General features: G+C 39.0%; 1 protein-coding gene across 1 annotated transcript in view; it reads left to right on the top strand.

Annotated features, from left to right (window-relative positions):
* Positions 1–21,218, top strand: part of LOC125172293 (cytochrome P450 4X1-like) — a 50,807-nt gene that overhangs the window by 8,714 nt on the left and 20,875 nt on the right. The window contains exons 3-12 of the mRNA XM_047870113.1: positions 1,041–1,085; positions 2,471–2,598; positions 4,550–4,677; positions 4,761–4,915; positions 11,801–11,907; positions 12,489–12,679; positions 15,874–16,007; positions 17,303–17,367; positions 19,647–19,729; positions 20,539–20,721. Of these exons, the coding sequence (XP_047726069.1) occupies positions 1,041–1,085; positions 2,471–2,598; positions 4,550–4,677; positions 4,761–4,915; positions 11,801–11,907; positions 12,489–12,679; positions 15,874–16,007; positions 17,303–17,367; positions 19,647–19,729; positions 20,539–20,707 (1,205 nt within the window). The 3' untranslated portion in view covers positions 20,708–20,721. The remainder of the gene's footprint in view (positions 1–1,040; positions 1,086–2,470; positions 2,599–4,549; positions 4,678–4,760; positions 4,916–11,800; positions 11,908–12,488; positions 12,680–15,873; positions 16,008–17,302; positions 17,368–19,646; positions 19,730–20,538; positions 20,722–21,218) is intronic.

The following is a 21,218-nucleotide window of genomic DNA, read 5'->3' as shown; positions in this document are numbered from 1 at the left end:
GTAACATAAAGCCCCGCTGGCACCACCAGATCACCAAGGCCTTCCTTTACGTCTCGGTTTTGTGATGTCAGTAATACTCCCCATCCCCCAGCCCCTTACTTGCCGAATGAGTCTTCAGGGGAATTCAGAAGTAGCTCTGCCTCTGCTGGTTTTGTACCTGAACCTGGGTGCTAGATCATTAATTTACCAGTATAACCTCTTGGCTGCAGTCCAGATATTTTTGTTTTCTTCATATTTCTCAACTGTGTTCCCTTTTGGAACACGAGTCATCTAACTCCCCCATCCAAGCCTTTTCAAAGACGTCTGTGGCAGATTATCTCATCGCACAAAATTAAAACGTCCAGTTTGGGAGCACCTGGGGTGGCTCAGTCGGTTAAGTGTCCGACGAAGCCCCACGCTGGTCTCCACGTTGGGCGTGAAGCCTACTTAAAAAAAAAATGTCCAGGTTTTGCTCCATCATCTTTGTAAAACTAAGATCTTACATTCTAATCTTTCTTCTCTATCCATTGTCTCCATTACTTTTAGTAAAACCTAATAAAAGAAAACAGCCTTTCCCTGAAAGTCTCCATTTTTCCCAATCCCCCAGCCCTGATTTGTTTCCTGCTCACTTCTTAAAGGACAAGAGCTGTAAAACACTCCCACATTAGAGGTCATGAGAACCCCCAGAGGCATTTGATCCCCACTCTCTGTGGTCTGCCAGCTCCTGCTGTAAACACTAATCTACTTTCCAAGAAGGATATAATATATTGTCCCAAATCCTGTTCTCGAAACTTGGTCACCCTTGGGCAATCTGTTTCTATAGGAGAAAGTATAAGCAAGGGAAGAATCTGGGTTTGTGTACCTGTCTGCCTCCTGGGGTTTATTGTTCTCTGGCTCCTTAACCAAACTTATGGTTTGCCTGGGCATGCCATGGTTTTCCATGCCATGCCTGGGCTCCTTCTTGCTATTTGTGGTTAGCACAGGCAAATGAAGAGAAACTTCACCGACTTTGGTAATTTTCCCCTAATGCTGTTGTTTGTTTCCTCTGCTTGACTCTACAGATCCCAAGTCCAAGTACCTGTACAAGTTCTTGATTCCGTGTCTTGGTATGTATGTGCCAGAGAGACAGGTGATTCACTCTCTCGCTTGAGGTCCCCTTGGTATAGTAAAGCATTCCAAAGAAACAAGTCAGAATGCTCAAAACAATTAAGAGGATGGACAATCTATGCTGCAAGTTATCTAGGGGAAAAATCAAGAGGGAGTGCTAAGATCAACCCAGCACAACTTCCTAAGAACCCTCCTTATCCATTTCTCTCTCCAAAGTCTCATTCTCAAGGCAGCATGTGTGTGAATCTGTCCCATCTCTGTCTTTAAAACTGCAGCCACACATCTGTATTCTTTATTTTGTCCTTTCTTTTCTCTTGTTTTCTTGGATCTTCCACTTCCTTTTTGGAGTCCATATATTTCCATATGCAAACCACTACAGTTTTGCTCTGAAGTATAGTTTGGTAGTATTCCATGAGCAGATGAATTAGGCCTTCTGATCATGTAATTGGTATTCATGTTAGACAAAGAAGGAATTACATGAAAAAACTGTTGATTTGAGGTTCAGAGCTACTTGGATTTGAATACTGCCTCCCACTAGCTAGTTGCATGTGATTCTGGGGAAATCTTCTGATGAGAGTTACATCTCTAGGCCATTGTGGGGATTAAATGAAACACGTATTTTCAGCACTTACTGTAGTGGCTGGCATGGTACCAGCACCAGACCATACATCTCAAGCCTGACATGTTGTAAGCACCCAATGAATGATGGAAGTTACTTATTAATAAATGTTAAAGTCGTTTTAAAGCCAAATCTTTAATAACCTTTCTTGCAACCAAAGACTGTAAAGCACTGATCTTGATGAGTGCTTGCACTCCATATCATTTATAAGTGTGAATCACCAACTAAGGCCCAAGGAGGAGATATCTGGGGACAGAGTGGACACTTACGTCTAGTTCCTTATAAATTTTGTGTTCGCAGTGTAGTTTATGGATTGGTTTGGAGTCAAAAGGAGATGAATATTTGTTATGCTTCTACTGTGAGCTAGAGACCAGGCTAGGTGCTTCATGTATGTGCTTTCATTTAATCTTCACAGCAACACAGTGAGGTAGATGTTTATTATCACACTTTATCATTGAGTAAACCAAGCCTCAGGAAGATTAGGTGACTTACTCAGTTTTGACATAGGTAGTGACTGGTGACTTCAGGATCAGCATTCTCATCAGGTTTCAAACCCTGGGGTCTTCCTCACAATGTTAAATACATCCATCCCAGATTAAGAAACAAATCTCACTTCCATCAAAATATATAAACACTACTCTGATTTCCACTCTATTATGACTACATGTGTGTCATGCTCACTCCCTGATGTCTCTGTTCCTCACCTCTCCTTCCTCATCTCATATAATAAAATGGCATGAGGTTTTGTCCCCTTTCTTTCTCAAGGAAAAGGACTAGTGAGTCTAGAAGGACCCAAATGGTTCCAGCACCGTCACCTACTAACTCCTGGATTCAATTTTAACATCTTGAAATCATATGTTGAGGTGATGGCCCATTCAGTGAACACAATGCTGGTAAGTGAAAGGACAAAAAGTTCTCTGGTGTGTTGCAGAATGTTTCCAACAGGGAATGAATTAGACATGTGTGATGGGTAGTAAAATTCAAAGGGGGATGGCTCTTAGAAATTAACCAGTGTACATTTACCAACTGAGCAATAGGTGTCCATGTAAGCCTTTGCTATCATTCTTTGTTTGGGTGACAAAAAATGATGAAGTTCTGGTCATCTAGCTCAGGTATATTTTGAGACCCTATGGCAGTAAACTAAGTACCAAGTAGTGAGATTCAGATGGTCAGTGCTGTAACTGACAGGTGAGGAAATGAGGAATAGCTATAGTAGCTTCAGATTCAGAGGAGACTCATTTTTACCAGCAAATATGAGCCAGACTTGCTTATGTGGATAATACAGATGAGTGAATTCTAGGCAGAGTGAGTTAGCATAAGCAAAGGTATGGAAGTTAGAGCGAATTTGCCTGATGGTCACAAAGAACCTAGCAAAAGATAAGTGTTTACGTTAAAGCCACAGGGTGTGAGTTTCCTCTTGTAGATAGTAGTGGATCATTTTGAGCTGACTTGTGCCTTTTCAAAGGGGCAGGAGGATGTTGGCAGAGGAATATTCCTAAGGGTGGTCCTTGATTTATAAATGAGTTCCATTCTAAAACTCCACTGGTTTGTGGTATATTTTTAATTTTTAAATTGTGATTGTTTAAAAATGAGACAAGTAATTCATTAATACAAGTTTCATGATAAACACTTCAAACTCCACCAATGAAGCCAAAGTTTCCCTCCATTTTCATTTGCAAACCCATCCCTTTGCCCAGGAGAGAACCACTGTTACCAACCAATTGGCTGAGTTCTCACAGAAGTGGATTTAACCTGAGTTAAGGTGAAAATACCCATGGCCCACTCTTGGCAGAAAGCCTCACGTACAGGCTGGAGAGGGAAGGAGCAGTCTCCTTCCATTCTGGTGCCATGCTGCTTTGTACACAATGACAAATTAGCCAGTGGTGGTACTGAGTTTATCTCTGTTTCAGTAAACAACTTGTGTCTTCCTCGTTTCTCAGCCCCACCTGAACCTGAGACTCCACTCATAGCTTTCCCCTCTGCTGAACTGTGCCCTAGTGCTTCCAGCTTGAGCTTCCCCTTCGCTGCCATTTCTCCTAAATTTACTTTTTTTACACAGTAAAACTTACATTATTCAAGATGAAAGCAATTGAATAAACAATGGACATTGGGATAAAAGCTTTAAAAAAAATATCTGGCTCCAAATGTGTACCAGCCCCTACCTATGGCATTAGGTGCTCAATAGGTTGATCTGACTTTAAACATTTAGATTTCTTTGTGTTTAACACAAAGAATGCTTATCATGACATATTCATTTTCAACAGGGAACATTTCAGGTAGTGTGAGCAGGTCACCTGGAGGGGAGAAGTAAATTGGGCACAAACAGCGCTTGGCAGGGGGTCAGCTGGAAGCTGCTCCTACCCATGGCTTCTCTCTGTCCCACACTTCTGAATTGAAAAGGCTTCTTACAATGTTCCAAGTTTATTTTAAGTGTGGCTATGGTGGTTGGCAGTAGTGATGGGGTAGGGTGTCTAGCAATTTGGGGGCTGAAGATGGAGGAAGCCCTGGGGAGACCCCTTGTAATTAGAGGTCTTGTAGAAGAGATTGTCTGTTTTACTGGAACTCTGATCTGTCGTAAAGCAGAGTTATGGTAATGACTGAAAGGCCAAAAATACTTAACTCAGCCATTTACAAGATACCCGGCTTGCTCCATGCTCTTTCTCACTCAGCTAGGTGTGGCTTTCCCTTCCTCATGCCAAGTAAGCACTTGGCTTATTTACATATACAACCTATGGCTCCTCCTAGGTCTGGATTGTCTACCTTACAGCCTAAGGGCAGGGTCAGGGAGGAGCTTTCAGGTAAAGGCAGTTTGATGATGCTGTTGGTCTTGACCTCCTATGCCAGGGTAAGTGGGAGAAGATCTGTGGCCCCCAGGACACAATTGTGGAGGTCTTTGAGCACATCACCTTGATGACCCTGGACATACTTATGAAGTGTGTTTTGAGCCAGGAGACCAACTGCCAGACAAGCAGGTCAGTGACAGAAAAGCAAAAAGACACTTGTTCGTCATTATCTAAGTCATGCATTGACATATTGTCCCCACTTTCTCTTCTAGCACCCATGATCTTTATGTTAAAGCGACATTTGAAGCCAGCAAAATCATCTTTCACCGCTTATACAATTTCTTACATCACCTTGACATAATTTTCAAATTCAGCCCTCAGGGCCACCGCTTACAGGAGATGGTCAAAATTCAACATCAGTACACAGGTATTGCTTGTGTTTGGATTGCCTAAGTCCATACACCGTCATCATTGTACTGTGCCTGTCTAGAAGAATAGGCCTCGGTGTGAAAAAAAAAAAATTCTTGTTCTTAACAGAGCTTTTATATGGACAGTGCTCCTTTAGAAGAGTGTGCTAGATCCATAGTAGTAGTTCTCTACTACTTCAGAAGTTTTCTATGTATTATATCATGTTTATTATTATTTCCAATTGTTGGGGCGCCTGGGTGGCTCAGTTGGTTAAGCATCCGACTTCAGCTCAGGTCCTGATCTCATGGTTTGTGAGTTCGAGCCCCACATCGGGCTCTGTGCTGATGGCTCAGAACCTGGAGCCTGCTTCAGATTCTGTGTCTCCTTCTCTCTCTGCCCCTCCCCCAACTTGTGCTCTGTCTCTCTCTGTCTCTAAAAATAAATTAAAAAAATATTTCCAATTGTTATTAATACAAATATAACAAGGGTCATTTAATATCTCAAAGCACACAAGGGCATATGGCTTTTTACACAGTGTTTGCAGTAGTCGCGAAGGAATAACAACAAACTAAAAACATTCATGCAACATGGGAATGAATATGAGAACAGAGAGCACACGGACATGCATTCAAAAGGAGGGGGGACGGGGAGTTGTTCAGTAGGTAGAAAGTTTCAGTTACACAAAATGAACAAGTTCTAGAGATCTGCCTACAGTTAACAGTGCTATACTGGGCATGGAAAAACTTGTTAAGTGGGTAGATCTCTGGTTAAGTGTTCTTACCACAATAAAAAAATAAAAGAAGCTCAGTTCAAAAATAGTTTTGGCAAAACATAAACATAAAAGTTGAAATAGATTAAGCTCTTTAAGCAATTCAACATTACTTTTCATCAACACCCGAATAGAGAATATTTATAAAGCAGTTAATGAATCCTTCCTCAGCTATGACTTCGGGCAAGTTACTCACTGCTTTGTCTCAATGTCAGCTGTAAAATGGGGACAAAAAGGAACCTATCTCCCAGGTTTGTGGTGATGATTCACTATGTTAATATACATAAAGCACTTGGGAAAGTGCCTGGTACTAAATAAATGTTAATCATAAAATACAGTTACTTTAGCAAATATATTTGCCTCAAGGAAATTTGCAAGACACACCCACACAGGCACAGGCACAGTCAGGCACCCATAAACACACATGAATGTAGTGTATAAGGAGGACAGTCAGAAGCAGGTTAGGTTAACGATTTAAGATACAGATGGGCATTATGCAAATTATGGAAAGAACCTAAATGTCCATCAACTGATGAATGGATAAAGAAATTGTGGTTTATATACACAATGGAGTACTACAGGGCAATGAGAAAGAATGAAATATGGTCCTTTGTAGCAACGTGGATGGAACTGGAGCGTGTTATGCTAAGTGAAATAAGTCATAGAGAGAAAGACAGATACCATATGTTTTCACTCTTATGTGGATCCTGAGAAACTTAACAGAAACCCATGGAGGAGGGGAAGGGAAAAAAAAAAAAAAGAGGTTAGAGTGGGAGAGAGCCAAAGCATAAGAGACTCTTAAAAACTGAGAACAAACTGAGGGTTGATGGGGGGTGGGAGGGAGGGGAGGGTGGGTGATGGCTATTGAGGAGGGCACCTTTTGGGATGAGCACTGAGTGTTGTATGGAAACCAATTTGACAATAAATTTCATATATTGAAAAAAAAAAAAAAGATGGGTATTATATACCAGTAGTTCCAAACCGGTTCACATCATGGCCCACACAGAAAATGCTAATATTTGTATGGCTCACTAGAGTGAATCTGGGGCATCTACAAAAGGTTATTGAAAGAACTCTTTACTATTTCTTTATATTACATAATTATGATGAGAAAACAAAATGCAAATATTAGGGAAAAATAAATGCTAAATTTATTCAAAATAAAACCTTTTCAAAAATTTTATATTTATTTAGTCAAATTTACAAATATTATTTGTTCCTTTTTATTTTTTATTATTTTTTAAAATGTATTTTCAAGTCAGTTAACATACAGTGTAGTCTTAGCTTCAGGATTAGAACCCAGAGATTCATCTCTTACATATGACACCCACTGCTCATCCCAAAAAGTGCCCTTCTTAATGCCTATCACCCATTTAACCCAGCAATCCTCAGTTTGTTCTCTGTATTTAAGAGTCTCTTATGGTTTGCCTTCCCCCTCGTTTTTATCTTATTTTTTCCTTCCCTTCCTCTATGTTCATCTGTTGAATTTCTCAAACTCCACATATGAGTAAATCTTATGGCGTCTGTCTTATTTTGCTTAGCACAACACCCTTCAGTTCCATCCATGTTGTTGCAAATGGCATGATTTCATTTATTTTTCATCACCAAGTAATATTCCATTGTATATATACCACATCTTCTTTATCCATTTATCAGTTAATGGACATTTGAGCTCTTTCCATAATTTGGCTGTTGATAGCATTGCTATAAGCATTGGGGTGCATGTGCCCCTTTAAATCAGCATTTTTGTAACCTTTGCAGAAATTCCTAGTAGTGCGATTGCTGGGTCATAGAGTAGTTCTATTTTTAATTTTTTGAGGAAACTCCATACTGTTTTCCAGAGTGGTTGTACCAGTTTGCATTCCCACCAACAATGCAAAAGGGTTCCTCTTTCTCCACATCCCCACCAACATCTGTTGTTTCCTGTGTTGTTAATTTTAGCCATCTGAACAGTGTGAGGTGGTATTTCATTATGGTTTAGATTTGTGTTTGAGTGATGTTGAGCATCTTTTGATGTGTCTGTTTCCCACATGGATGTCTTCTTTGGAAAAGTGTCTGTTTATGTCTTCTGTCCATTTCTCTACTGGATTATTTGTTGTTTGGGTGTTGAGTTTGGTAAGTTCTTTATAGATTTTGGATATTAATGCTTTATCCATTGGAAAAAACCCAAAGCTGGAGGCATCACAATCCCAGACTTTAACCTGTATTACAAAGCTGTAATCATCAAGATAGTATGGTATTGGTGCAAAAACACATAGATCAATGGAATAGAATAGAGAACCTAGAAATGGACCCACAACTATATAGCCAGCTAATCTTTGACAAAGCAGGAAAGAGTATCTAATGGAATAAAGACAGTCTCTTTAGCAATTGGTGCTAGGAGAACTGGACAGCAACATGCAGAAGAGTGAACCTGGACCACTTTCTTACATCATACACAAAAATATATTCAAAATGAATTAAAGACCTAAATGTGAGACAGGAAACCATCAAAATTCTACGAGAGAAAGCAGGTAATGACCTCTTTGACCTAAGCCACAGCAACTTCTTACTTAACATGTTTCCAGAGGCAAGGGAAATAAAAATAAACCATTGGTGCCTTGTCAAGATAAAAAGCTTCTGCACAGCAAAGGGAACAATCAACAAAACTAAAAGGCAACTGACAGAATAGGAGAAGATATTTGCAGATGACATATCAATTATTTTTATTACATCTGGATTTTAAGTAGTAGACAGTAGCCATCCCCTATTTTAGGGTATTTCAACCCTTGCTCTAATGACATTTTAGTTTGGGTAAGTCTTTGTTATGTGGGGAGGTGTCCTGTGCATTGTAGGATGTTTAGTTCCATCCCTGACATCTATCCACTCAATACCAGTAGGACTCTGACAGTTGTGGCAACTGAAAATGTCTACATTGATGAATGTCCCCTGGGGTCAAAATTATCTCCATCTGAGAACCACTGCCCTGTACCCAAATTGTAGAGACATTCATCCGTGTTTTTCTTCTAGTGCTTGTGTGGTTTTGTTCTTGCAGTTAGATCTCTGATTCATTTAGGGTTTATTCTTATGCATGGTGCGAAGTGTTGACCTAACTTTTCCAAATGGTTATCCAGTTGTCTCATCACCATTTATTAAAAAGATGGTATATCTATGCAATGGTATGGTACTCAGCCATAAAAAAGAATGCGATCTTGCCATTTGCAACAACATGGATGGACCTAGAGGGTATTATATTATGCTAAGTGAAATAAGTCAGATAGAGAAAGACAAATACCATTCAATCTCACTCATATTTTTTCATTTAAGAAACAAAATGAAGAAAGAAAAAAGAAACAAACAAAAACAAATTGGTGGTGCAGAGGGCAGGTGGGTAGGGGGATGAGTGAAATAAAGAGGATTAAGAGTATACTTAACATGATGAACATAGAGTAATATATAGAATTGTTGAATCATTACACTGTACACCTGAAACGAATATAATGCTGTATGTTAATTATACTTCAATTAAAAATTTAATTTAATTTAATTTAAAAGTTCCATGTGTTCCAGTAATTGAGATAACCATTTTTATATACTAAATTGACATATGTACTTGAACCTATTTCTGGACTTTCTTTTCTGTTCCATTCATCTGTCTATTTATTCATGTACTGGAATCACACTGATTCTTTTAAAGAGATTTTGTAGTATTTTTTTTAATTAACAAACTATTTTTAGACAGTTTTAAGTATACAGAAAAATTAAGTAGAAAGCGTAGACAGTTCCCATATACTTTCTCACCTCCACCTTCTTACGCAGTTTCTCCTCATCACATCTTGCTTTAGTGAGATACATTTGTTACAATTGAGCCAATATTGACACATTATTAACTAAAGTCCATAGTTTACTTTAGGATTCATTATTTATATTGTACACTCTATGGGTTTTGACACATGTGTTATGATATGTATCCCCCTCTATTCCTAGTTTCCTGAGGGATTTTTTTTTTCTTAATTGTGAATGGGTGTTAGATTGTGTCAGATCTTTTTTCTGTGTCTTTTAATATGGCCATATGATTTTTCTTCTTTAACTTATTGATGCGATAGATTACATTAATTGATTTTTTGATGTTGAACCAGATTTGCATATCTGGAATAAATCCTACTTGGTAATGGTGTATAATTCCTTTTGTGCATTGTTGGATTCTTTTGGCTAATATTTTATTGAGGATTTTAGCATTTATTTCATGAGAGATATTTGGTTTGTAGTTGTCCTTTCTTGTAATGTCTTTGTCTGGTTTGGGTATTAGGATAATGTCTGGCCTCATAAAATAGATTAGGGAATATTCCCTCTGCTATTCTCTGGAATATATTGTAAAGAATTGATGTGATTTCTTTCTCAAATGTTTGAAAGAATAAACCACTGAAATCATCTAGACCTGTTTTTGGAAGGTCATTATTATTGATTTAATTTATTTAATATATATAGGTCTATTCAGATTATCTGTTTCTCTGGATGAATGTTGATAGACCGTGTCTTTCAAGAATTTGGTCCATTTCACCTAGGTTATCAGATTTATGGGCATATATTTGTTCATAATATTCCTTTATTATCTTTTTAATGCTCATAGAATCAATAGTGATGTTCCCTTTTTATTCCTGATATTAGTAATTTTTATCTTCTCTCTTTTTTTCTTAATTAACCTGGCTAGAGATTTATCAATTTTACAGATCTTTTCAAAGAATCAACTTTTGGGTTCATTGATTTTTTTTTCCCCTTGGTTTCTTATTTTCAATTTCACTGCTTTCTGCTCTAATTTTTATTATTTCACTTCTTCCACTATGGATTTAATGGGTTCTCTTTACAGTTTCCTGAGGTCAAAGATTAGATTAGGATTTGAGATTTTTCTTCTTTTCTAGTATATCCACTCAATGCTACAAATTTCCCTCTAAGTATTGCTTTCACTGTGTTCCACAAATTTTATTAGCTGTATTTTTAATTTTCATTTAGTTCAAAATATTTTTAAAATTTCCCTTGAGATTTCTTTGGCCCATGTGTTATTTAGAAAAGTGTGGTTTACTCTCCAACTATTTTGGAGTTTTCAAACTATCTTTCTGTTATTGATTTCTATTCCATTGTGGTCTGAGAGCATACTTTGTATGATTTATGTTCTTTTAAAGTTTGTGCTTTATGGCCCAAATGTGGTCTATTTCAGTGAATGTTCTCTGTGAGCTTGAAAAGGAGGTGTATTCTGCTGGTGTTGGATGACGTATTCTATAGGGGTCAAATAGATCCAGTTGATTGATGATATTGTTCAGTTCAACTACATCCTTGCTGGTTTTCTGCCTGCTGGATCTGTCCATTACTGACAGGGAAGTGTTGAAGTCTCCAACTATAAAAGTAGATTCATCTATTTCTCCTTGGAGTCCTGTTGTTTTTTGCCTTATATGTTTTGACACTCTGTTGTTAGGTGCATTCACACAAAAGATTGTTTTATTATTGGAGAATTGACCCCCTTATCATTATATAATACCATTTTAATCCCTATTAATTTTTTCCCTACTAATTTTACTTGCTTGGAAATCTGTTCTGCTGAAATTAATATAGTTACTCCAACTTTCTCTTTGTTAGTTAGCATGGCATATCTTTCTCTACTCCTTTACTTTTAATCTATACATATCTTTATGTATTTAAAGTGGGTTTCTTGTAGATGACATATAGCTTGGGTTTTTTTCATCCATTCAGAAGTCTCTGTCTTTTAGTTGTTGTATTTATACCATCGATGCTTAATGTGATTATTGATATATTTGGATTAATAGCGACCATATTTGTTACTTCTTACTGTTCATTGCCTTTTTTTGTCTTTCACTCTTTTTCTGCTTTCTCTGGTTTTAATTGAGCATTTTATATGATTCCATTTTTCTCCTCTCTTAGCATATAAATTATACCTGTTTTTACCTTTTTTTAGATGTTGCCCATGAGTTTGTTTTATATATATATATATGTATACATATATATGTGTATATATATATACACATATATATACATATATATGTTGTTATATATATGTATATATATATACATATATATATATATATATGTATATATATATATTTGCTATCACTTTGGTAATCAGAAATTGTTATTCTATCCCAGAAAAGATAATCCAGGATAGAAAAAAATTGCTCAAGAATGAGAAGAAGTATGGTAACACTCAGAAGCGGAAGTACCAGGATTTTCTGGATATTATCCTTTCTGCCCAGGTAAGTCTCAAATGTCTGAGGCTGCTCATATAGTTAATTGTGTGGGTAGCTGGATGATTGAGGAGGAGGATAGACAAAAGCAACATTGATCAACTAAATTTAACAACACTTTTGATGGTTGGCTCCATACAGTTTGAGATCAAGACAGAAATCTATAATTCTGTTACTAGAAGGAATTAGGTAAGGCCAAATTTTTTACTAATATGACAGGATTTGGTGATTATTGCAAAGATACATGATAGTTTAGGGAAACATGGGGAAAGAGTCACAGCGTAAACTGGTAAAATGATGATGATGAGGTGCTGGGAAGTCTGAATGAATCTGGTAGGATGATTGGAAGAACTCTTTGCAAGGTCTGCTTTCCTTGTCTAACATTGGTTCTCCTTTATGCTCTGGTCAAAGTATGGCCTCTATTATGTATTTGATGAACTATATTAAAATTGAAACTCTCATTTGAAACTCTAATTTATTTCCCTAAAACCATTATCTTGATTGGGGCTCCAAAGATCTGTAAATTGACATTGCATAAAAAATTCTCTATTTTATCCGTTGCATAAAAACAGCTCTGTTTTACCTTTCAGGCTGAAAATGACAACAACTTCTCAGATACTGACCTACAGTCCGAGGTGAACACATTCATGTTGGCAGGGCAAGACACCATGGCAGGGGGCATTTCCTGGCTCCTCTATCACCTGGCTCTGAATCCTGAGCACCAGGAGAGATGTCGGGAGGAGATCAGGGGCATCCTGGGGGACGGGTCTTCTATCACCTGGTAAGATCTGCATTCCTAAACATTTCATCCTGGTTCCCCTCCTTGGGTTTTGCTTTATTTTTACCTGTGGTATCTTGGTGACTGTTATTGCTTTAAGATATGTGCCTGTAAAAACAGAATAAGCAAGCTACTATTCTGCTCTTTTTCTAAAGGAACCAAAATTATCCCTTTATCTTCTGCTAAAGAAGTTCACTCATCCACAACTTATCTGTTTTGTTGTGTTTCTAATCAGTGGTGTGTAATGTCTCATTTCTTTCTTTCACCTAGGCTCCAGTGCACTGAAAATGGGGCTTGATCCCTAGACTTGCATTTAGAGCTTAAATGGTAGGGCTTAAGTGGGGTTCCTCTTCCGATACCTGATATGCATATCCATATCATTTCAGCCTCATTGTAGTCATTGTCTCCCATTTCTTTGTTCACTCCTCAGGACTGGCTTTGGACTTTGAACATAGTACCAAATGATATACACTTTAGTTGAGTCTGCGGATTATGGACTTACGACATTTTAAATACTGAGGTACTTAAAAAATGTCCAAGGTTTGATTGGGCTCACACCTGGTACAGGAGACAGACCTCCATACAAATAATTGCCATATAACCTGGTAAGGGTAGCGAGAGAGAGAGATGTGCAGGTTACTACAGAGATTTAGAAGACAAGCACCTAACCTGGTATAGGGGACTCCAGAGGACTTCCTGGGAGATCTGACATGCTAGCTGCCTCTTTTAGGATGGGTAGGAATCAGCCAGGTAGAAAACTTCAACACCGTTGTGCAAGACTTTGAGCTTATCTTGCTGTTAATGATGCCCATGTTATGGATTTGCCCCCTCAGACATAATCTCTGATAGAAAAACAAACACATGTCTCCAATATAAACCACATTCTTTACCCTAGTTAGATATTTCACTTATCCTTGTTTTGCTGGTCAAAGGGACAGAAAGATAGAAATACTAAGGGCCACATGACCTCATGACTAAGGGGAAAACACCGTATTTCAAATGCAAAGGTCAGCTCAGAACATTTGTAAGGGACAATTTGAATTTATATAGATGTAGTAGAGGTCTTACTTTTTATAAGGAAATAATATTTCCTACCATAAATTAAAGGTTTAATTTGTATAGCACAAAATATAATATTGATTAATCATTTTTTACTCATGCATTAACATTAATCGGATAACCTGTTTAGGGTGGATATATATGTATATATATATATATATCCAACCCAAATATTCACCTTCCTTATTCTTGTTTGGCCTATGTGAAATGTGAAAACAATAAAGAAATTTTTGCCAGGTGAGAAGAAAAAGTCCAAAGGATCTGTTAACTTTCATTTTAATGAGAGAAATGAAAATAATTTTATAAACAATAAGATATGTTTTTATTCCATAGTATGACCTTATACTTACATTTAGTGAAATTTTTCCATAGCATTCTGGAAATTTATACTTCTTTTAGACAGATAGTAAAACCACACTGCAAAGAGCAATTTCCAAAAAAGCTGGGAAGTTATTCAATGTCTCCATTTGGCTCCTCATCAGCCATTTCTGCATTGGTTTAAAATTCCTCTCTTCTTCTTGCACCAGGGCTAAGATGGACAACATTGTGTTTCTTAAATATGCAAAGTGCCAGACTAAGCAGAATTACTCTTTTTATTCTGGGCTTGAGGAGGAAAGAGTTCAAAATTAAAATTTCACAGGGCACCTGGGTGGCTCAGTCGGTTGGGCATCCAACTTCGGCCCAGGTCATAATCTCATGGTTTTGTGGGTTTGAGCCCCACTTCGGGCTCTGTGCTGACAGCTCAGAGCCTGGAGTCTACTTTGAATTCTGTGTCCCCCTCTCTCTCTGCCCCTTCCTTACTCACACTCTGTCTCGCTCTGTCTCTCAAAAATAAGTAAACATTGAAAAAATTTTAACAAAAAAATTAAAATTTCACACCACCGAATGGCCAAAGCCTGCATTCAAAATAAGTAATCAGAAAAGCAAACAAATACAATAAAACAAATAGACTGAATATATGCAGTCATTTTATGACTAGCTGACTATCTAGGATGCAAGTAAAAAACTTTATTCTTCTCCCTCTGATACTTGTATAGGGCAAGTTCTTTTCATCTCCAGAGTGAAATCTTACCCGGATCTCAGAGAGTTCCCATCCATTTAATTCACAAGAGCAGTCTCATTCAGTAATTAAGCTGTCTGGTCCAGTGGAATAATACAAAGTGTAAATTCGCATCCACTGGGACCATCTTTCTCCATCCCAGATCAGCATTTCTTTGGGTCTGGAAGCCAGTGGTGACTGAGGGGGTTGTGGTTGACTTCTTACTGACCAGTTCCTCCCCTACCCAGTAGCTGCTGCTTCTGGCCTTTCCATAACTGGTCCCAGGAGGAAGTGAGGATAAGGAGAAAGGGGTGGTAATATGGTGATCCTGCCCTCTAAGCTTAGTAGCTATTCAGTGCTTCCTTTTATTCTCAGTGGGTGCATCTCTGGGTTTTTTGGAGATTCCCTCACTGTAGCTTTGCCATGGTGATCCATGGGGCAAGGAAATTCTTGTCCTCAGAGCTCCTTTCAAGCTGGTTCCAGAGCTCTCCCTCTTGCCAGTTCATTGGCCCATAGAACACAATGGACCACTCCTAACTTGTCCCTGTTGCCCTCCCCTCACTCCCTGCCTGTTCTGAGTCACAGCGTTTCCTATCAGCCCTGTTTCCCAAACTCCAGGGAGCACATTTCAGGTCATCTCAGTGACCCCAGAGGGCTTCTTTGCCTAACATGGTTTGGGGGCACTCCTCCATTCTCCACAGTACTCTGGCATTCCAACAATTCTCCTTAAAGATTTTTTTTTTCCTATCAAAACTCTTCAGCCTCTTCTTTTTAGTCCTTAGTCATTCCTTACACATTCTTGAGCTAAGTGTTGCAAAACTGGTTTCAGAAACTCCCCTAGCAAATCCTTTACTGGTAGATTAGCATCTTGCTTTATCATGAAGATATCTGGCACTTTTTTGGTCCCTCTTTCTCTGGAACCTCAGCTGATCCTGAGGCAGAAAGAGTCTCAACATTCTGTTACATAAACCAACTGCAAAATAACTTTGACCTAGAGATGGTATTTACCAAGAATAAACACCAAAGAGGAAAAGAACATCAATATTTATAAACTGGATATGGAGTCTGAGTTCCCTACCCTCCTTCCTTGTCCTCACAGGGACCAGCTGGGTGAGATGTCATACACTACAATGTGCATCAAGGAGTCACTCCGACTGGCCCCTCCAGTCCCATCCATTTCCAGAGAGCTCAGCAAGCCCATTACCTTCCCAGATGGACGCTCCTTGCCTGCAGGTCTTTGTATTCTTTTCCTAAGCAGTTCTTAGAGACCATGGGATCCTGGGTGACAAAGTGACAATGACAAAGACTGGCTTGTTTCTCAACTGTTAGAGTCAAAATACAATCCTAAGGATGTCTAGCTTAGGATTGGGTGCCTATTAAGAATTCAGTGGGAAATTCCTTGATCAAATGTGGCTTCCAGACTTTCTCAAAGGTATATAACCATTTGAAGCAAAGCTCTGTGCCCAGAACCTGGATTACCAGAATCCCAACCCAGGGTTTCTTTCATTGGAGGACATTGTTCCTAAGATTATCCTTATTTGGCTTAGTTTGAGACCCAGGTGAGACTTCGTGGGAAATGAGCATCATCATCTTTATCTAGATGACCCCGTGGGTTTTTGGCTTCATCATCATAATAATGTCACTCTTGTAAGTGTACAGCACTTAATAGTTTACATAGAGCCTTCAAACACATTATCTCATTTTTCCCCTTGGAAATGATCTTAGCAGGCATTTATATGGTGCTTCTCAGTTTACAAAGCACTTTCAAATGCTTTTGGTGTAGCCAAAAACCCACCAGAGACCCCAAAGTGCAGATGAGCAGAACTAAAACTCACACAGCATCCCAACGCCTGGAGCCCTGTGCTCTTCAGAGCACAGGTTTCCAAGCATGGCAGGTGAGAGGCAGAGGGGTGTCATGTGAGACACCCTTCACTTATCTGCTTCAGTGTTCTGTGAATTCTTGCCCTTAGATACAAGCTGATAAGACTGCTTGTAGCAAACACCAACAGCTTGTCACTTACTGTGACTTTGTGGACAGATCCAGAATTAATTTACCAGAATTTTTATGGTAATCAAATAATCCTCAAAATCTCTCTCCCCTGTGTTTTTTTTTAAGCCCCAAACCACATGGATATTTGCTAAAATTTCCTCCCTTCCACTTATGAACAGAGCCAGCAGAAACTTGTCACTGGACCTCCATGATGGAATTGTGATTCTGTTCTTTTCTACCCAAACTGTCTCTGGTGGGTGCTGTATAGTCCACTAACAGATATCATTTTGACATGATACCAATAGCTCCTTAAGATAGAAGCATGTATTAAATAAGTCATTGCTTTGAAATCTAAGGTGTCACCCAGGCCTCATCTTCCCATGGGTCCTTGACTGCTGGCATCAGCTACAGTGCACAGAACTCTGCCAAGAGCTAGCTCTTTCCCTTCAAGAAGAAAAGTCTTATCGAAGAATGGTGTAACAGTAGCCCACAACTTGCTGTATCTTCTGCAATCTTTTTTATTTCTTTCTTTTCACAGGAATAACCGTGGTTCTCAGTATTTGGGGCCTTCATCATAACCCTGCCATCTGGGAAAACCCAAAGGTACGACTGTCTTGCACATAAATCCTTCAAAGAACTAATGCTGTGTAGCTCACTTTTTGTTAGCTATGCATGGAAGTGGCAAATGACTCAAGGCAAACAAAATAAACTTAAAGACCAAAAATGTTCAACCTTTCCCCCAAAGGAAAGCTATCTGTCCCCTTCCCCTATTCCTACTTTATGTTCGCTTTGCATGAACATATGGATATAATGCCACACAATCTGTTTGAAATTGCCCACAGTCTATACCACAGCTGTTTACTTAGCAAGCTCTATCAAGAACTCACCTAGATGCCTGCAGGAGTATAGACTACTCATGCAGTCATGCAGGCAACTCAGACTCTTTTTGGCTGGATGTAACAATCAGGATTCTGGCAGAAACCCAATGACACACTCAACTTGAGCACTTGGAGGAGAGTTTTATAAAGCAACTATTTACAAAGGTATGGGTAGGCTTTAGAAAAACAGAATGGAGCAAATAACTGCTGAAGTGCTTACCACGTCTGGGCCAGGCAGGAAAGAGGATTACAAAGCCTGGAGAGAGATTACTGTGCTGGGAAGTGTCCTGGGCAGGAGTTGGACCTTCACTGGAGTGTGCAGCCAGCCAGAGGCAGCCTGGTAGGGTGGGGCCCAGGGAATAAATAACCCAAAAGCTCTCTCTGCCCACCCTCCAGATCGCCAATGTCTTTTATCAGCCAACCTCAAAAGAAACCATGTGGGTCAGCTTCTTGGAGCCCAGAGCAGGGCAGGAAAGGGAGGAGAGACTGCACGCAGAGGCAAAAAGAAGACATATAGCTTACCTGAGCGCTTGATTCAACGTTCTTAAACTCTCAACACTCACAACACCTACAGATACTTTCACATAAGTGGCTAGGATTTAAGATCTCTTATGTGTAATGGGAGGTGGTCTACATGTCTCAGTAATCATTGATCACATAAGCACTTTGGCTTGACTTCTAAGTGGGCGCATTCTTTTTTTTTATGTTCAAATCAATTTTATTTGAGTGTAGTTGACATACAATTACATTACATTAGTTACATTAGTTTCAGGTGCACAACTTAGTGATTTGACAAGTTTATACATTATGCTGTGTTCCCCACAAGTGTAGCTACCGTCTGTCCCATTACATCGCTATTACAGTATTATTGACCATGTTCCTTATGCTATGTCTTTTATTCCTGTGACTTACTCATTTTGTAACTGGAAGCCTGTATCTCCCCTCTCCTCTTCACCCATTTTGTCCAAACTTCCCCCACAACCATCAGTTTGTTCTCTGTATTTTTGGTCTAATTCTGCTTTTTGTTTTTTTATGCACTTGTTTTTCATTGTTTTTTTTTTTTAGATTCCACCCATGAATGGAATAATATAGTATTTATCTTTCTCAGTCTGACTTATTTTACTTAGCATACTGCCCTCTAGGTATATCCATGTTGTCTCAAATGGCATGATCTCGTCCTTTTTATGGCCATGTAATATTCCATCCCATCCACCACATCCTCTTTATACATTCATTTGTGGATGGACACTTAGGCTGCTTCCATATCTTAACTATTGTAAATAATGCTGCCGTATTGCACATACCAGGTGCATATATCTTTTCAAATTAGTGTTTTCATTTTCTTTGGGTAAATTAGGTTGGGACATTCTTACTTCCAGAATGAAAATAATATTACACCCTAGTGTTTCTGCTTTCTCCTTATGTGTCTGGGTAGCAGATTTGTCAATGAAGAGGCCAGACAAGGGCTGCACCTCTTGAATTGCACTGTCCAGTGTGGTAGCTACTAGTCACATGTGGTTACTGGGAATTTGAAATGTAGCTAATGGGAAATGAGATGTGCTGGAAATGTGTACTCAGTGTGTATCACTGGATTTTGAAGACATAGTACAAAAATGTGAAATATTTCCTTAATAATTATTTATATTGAGTACATGTTGGAATGATAATATTTTCTGCAAAATAAATTCTATTGTTAAAATTACTTTCACCTTTTAAAAAAGTGACTACGAGAATGTTTGAAATTACATATGTGGGGGTGCCTAGGTGGCTCAGTCAGTTAAGCGTCTGACTCTTGATCTCGGCTCAGGTCTTGATCTCAGGGTCATGAGTTCGAGCCCTGCATTGGGCTCCATGCTGGGTGTGAAACCTGCTTAAAAAAAGAAGAAGAAAAAAAATTACATATGTAGCTCATTATAGATTTCTGTTGATCAGTGCTAAGCAGTAGCTTAAAAAATGTGCTAATGGTGTTTTGGGGATGGTGGTGGGGTTGCCTTGTCATTTCAGGTCTTTGACCCCTCGCGATTCTCTCAGGAAAATTCGGATCAGAGACACCCCCACTCCTTCTTACCATTCTCAGCCGGACCAAGGTGAGGACAATTTGAAGTTGTTGAAAATGGACAGAAGTGTTTTATTTGGAAACAGCATTCTTCCTTTGGTATCTCAGGTGTATATATTCTTCCATGGAACCCCATCTTCTCACCAGATTATGAGGTAGATATTGGTACCTATTTGAGCCCCTGAAAAGACCAGTTAGTTTCACAAAAGACAAAGCCCTTTTCTATCACATCTTATACAGCCATGCCTCAGAAAGCTCTCCCACAATGCAAACTTGCTCATCAGCCATGCAGCCCACCCCTGACACAGGAGAAACAATTCTTCTTTTTTCTTAATTTCAAATTTATTGAGATATAGCTGACATGTGAAATTGTAAGATATTTAAAATGTGTATCATTGTGATTTGATATCTGTACAGATCATGAAAGGACTCTTCCCCATCTAGTTATTACCACATCCTCCATCTCACAAATTTATCTCTTTGTGTGTGTGTGTGCACGCGCACGCGCACGTGAGGACATTTAAATTCTGCTTTATTAGCAAATGTCAATGACACAATACTCTGTTACCCACTATAGTCACCCAGTTTGACATTTATATCCTCACAGGAGAAACAATTCTATAAGCAATTCCAAGTGCCACCTTGTTTAGGGCAGGCATCACATTGCAGCCTCCCGGTTCACATTCTTACAGGGAACAATAGACATTCAAAAGTTTCTGTGGCATATGGTGTGTAAATGCAGCTTTACTGTGACTATCAGATTAATTATGCTAGCATCTTATGCAAGAGTCAGAAAAAACTACCATTTCTTCAAGTATCTCTTTCCCTCTGTGTCTGCAGAAACTGTATCGGGCAGCAGTTTGCCATGATTGAGTTAAAGGTGGCCATTGCCTTGATCCTGCTCCGCTTCAAGGTGTCTCCAGATCCCACCAGACCTCTTGTCTTCTTGCCCCAGATTGTCCTCAAACCCAAGAATGGGGTCTACTTGCACCTGAAGAAACTCCCCTAATGTTACAGCCCAGGGTACAACGATTATATATATATATATGTGTGTGTGTGTGTGTGTGTGTGTGTGTGTATAATTTTAAAGTTAAATTACAGGACCACCTGGGTGCTCAGTCAGTTGAGCGTCGAACTCTTGATCTTGTCTCAGGGCTTGATCTCACCATTCATGAGTTTGAGTCTCGGGTCAGGCTCCACTTCCATGCTAACAGTGTGGAGCTTCTCTCTCTCTCTCTCTCTCTCTCTCTCTCTCTCTGTCTCTCTCAAAATAAATAAACATTTAAAAAAATAAAGTTAAATTACAGCTAATGGGCCAAAAAAATGGTAAAGAATCAAGGTACAGTGGGAAGGTTAGGGGTAGGTGTGATGGGGGTCTCTGTGTAACTGCACATTATCCAAAGGTACACAGGTGATACCCTGTGTCACTTAGATCTGTTTCGGTATGATTTGGGGAGATTTTCCAATCATTACTGTTTGATTCTGTCTTCTATTAATGCTGTATACCAAGAATTTTGCTA

This window comes from Prionailurus viverrinus, chromosome C1, assembly GCF_022837055.1.
Source record: "Prionailurus viverrinus isolate Anna chromosome C1, UM_Priviv_1.0, whole genome shotgun sequence".
Taxonomy (NCBI): domain Eukaryota; kingdom Metazoa; phylum Chordata; class Mammalia; order Carnivora; family Felidae; genus Prionailurus; species Prionailurus viverrinus.
The sequence above is the reverse complement of the archived record's forward strand: the minus strand, read 5'-3'. Positions and strand labels throughout refer to the sequence as shown.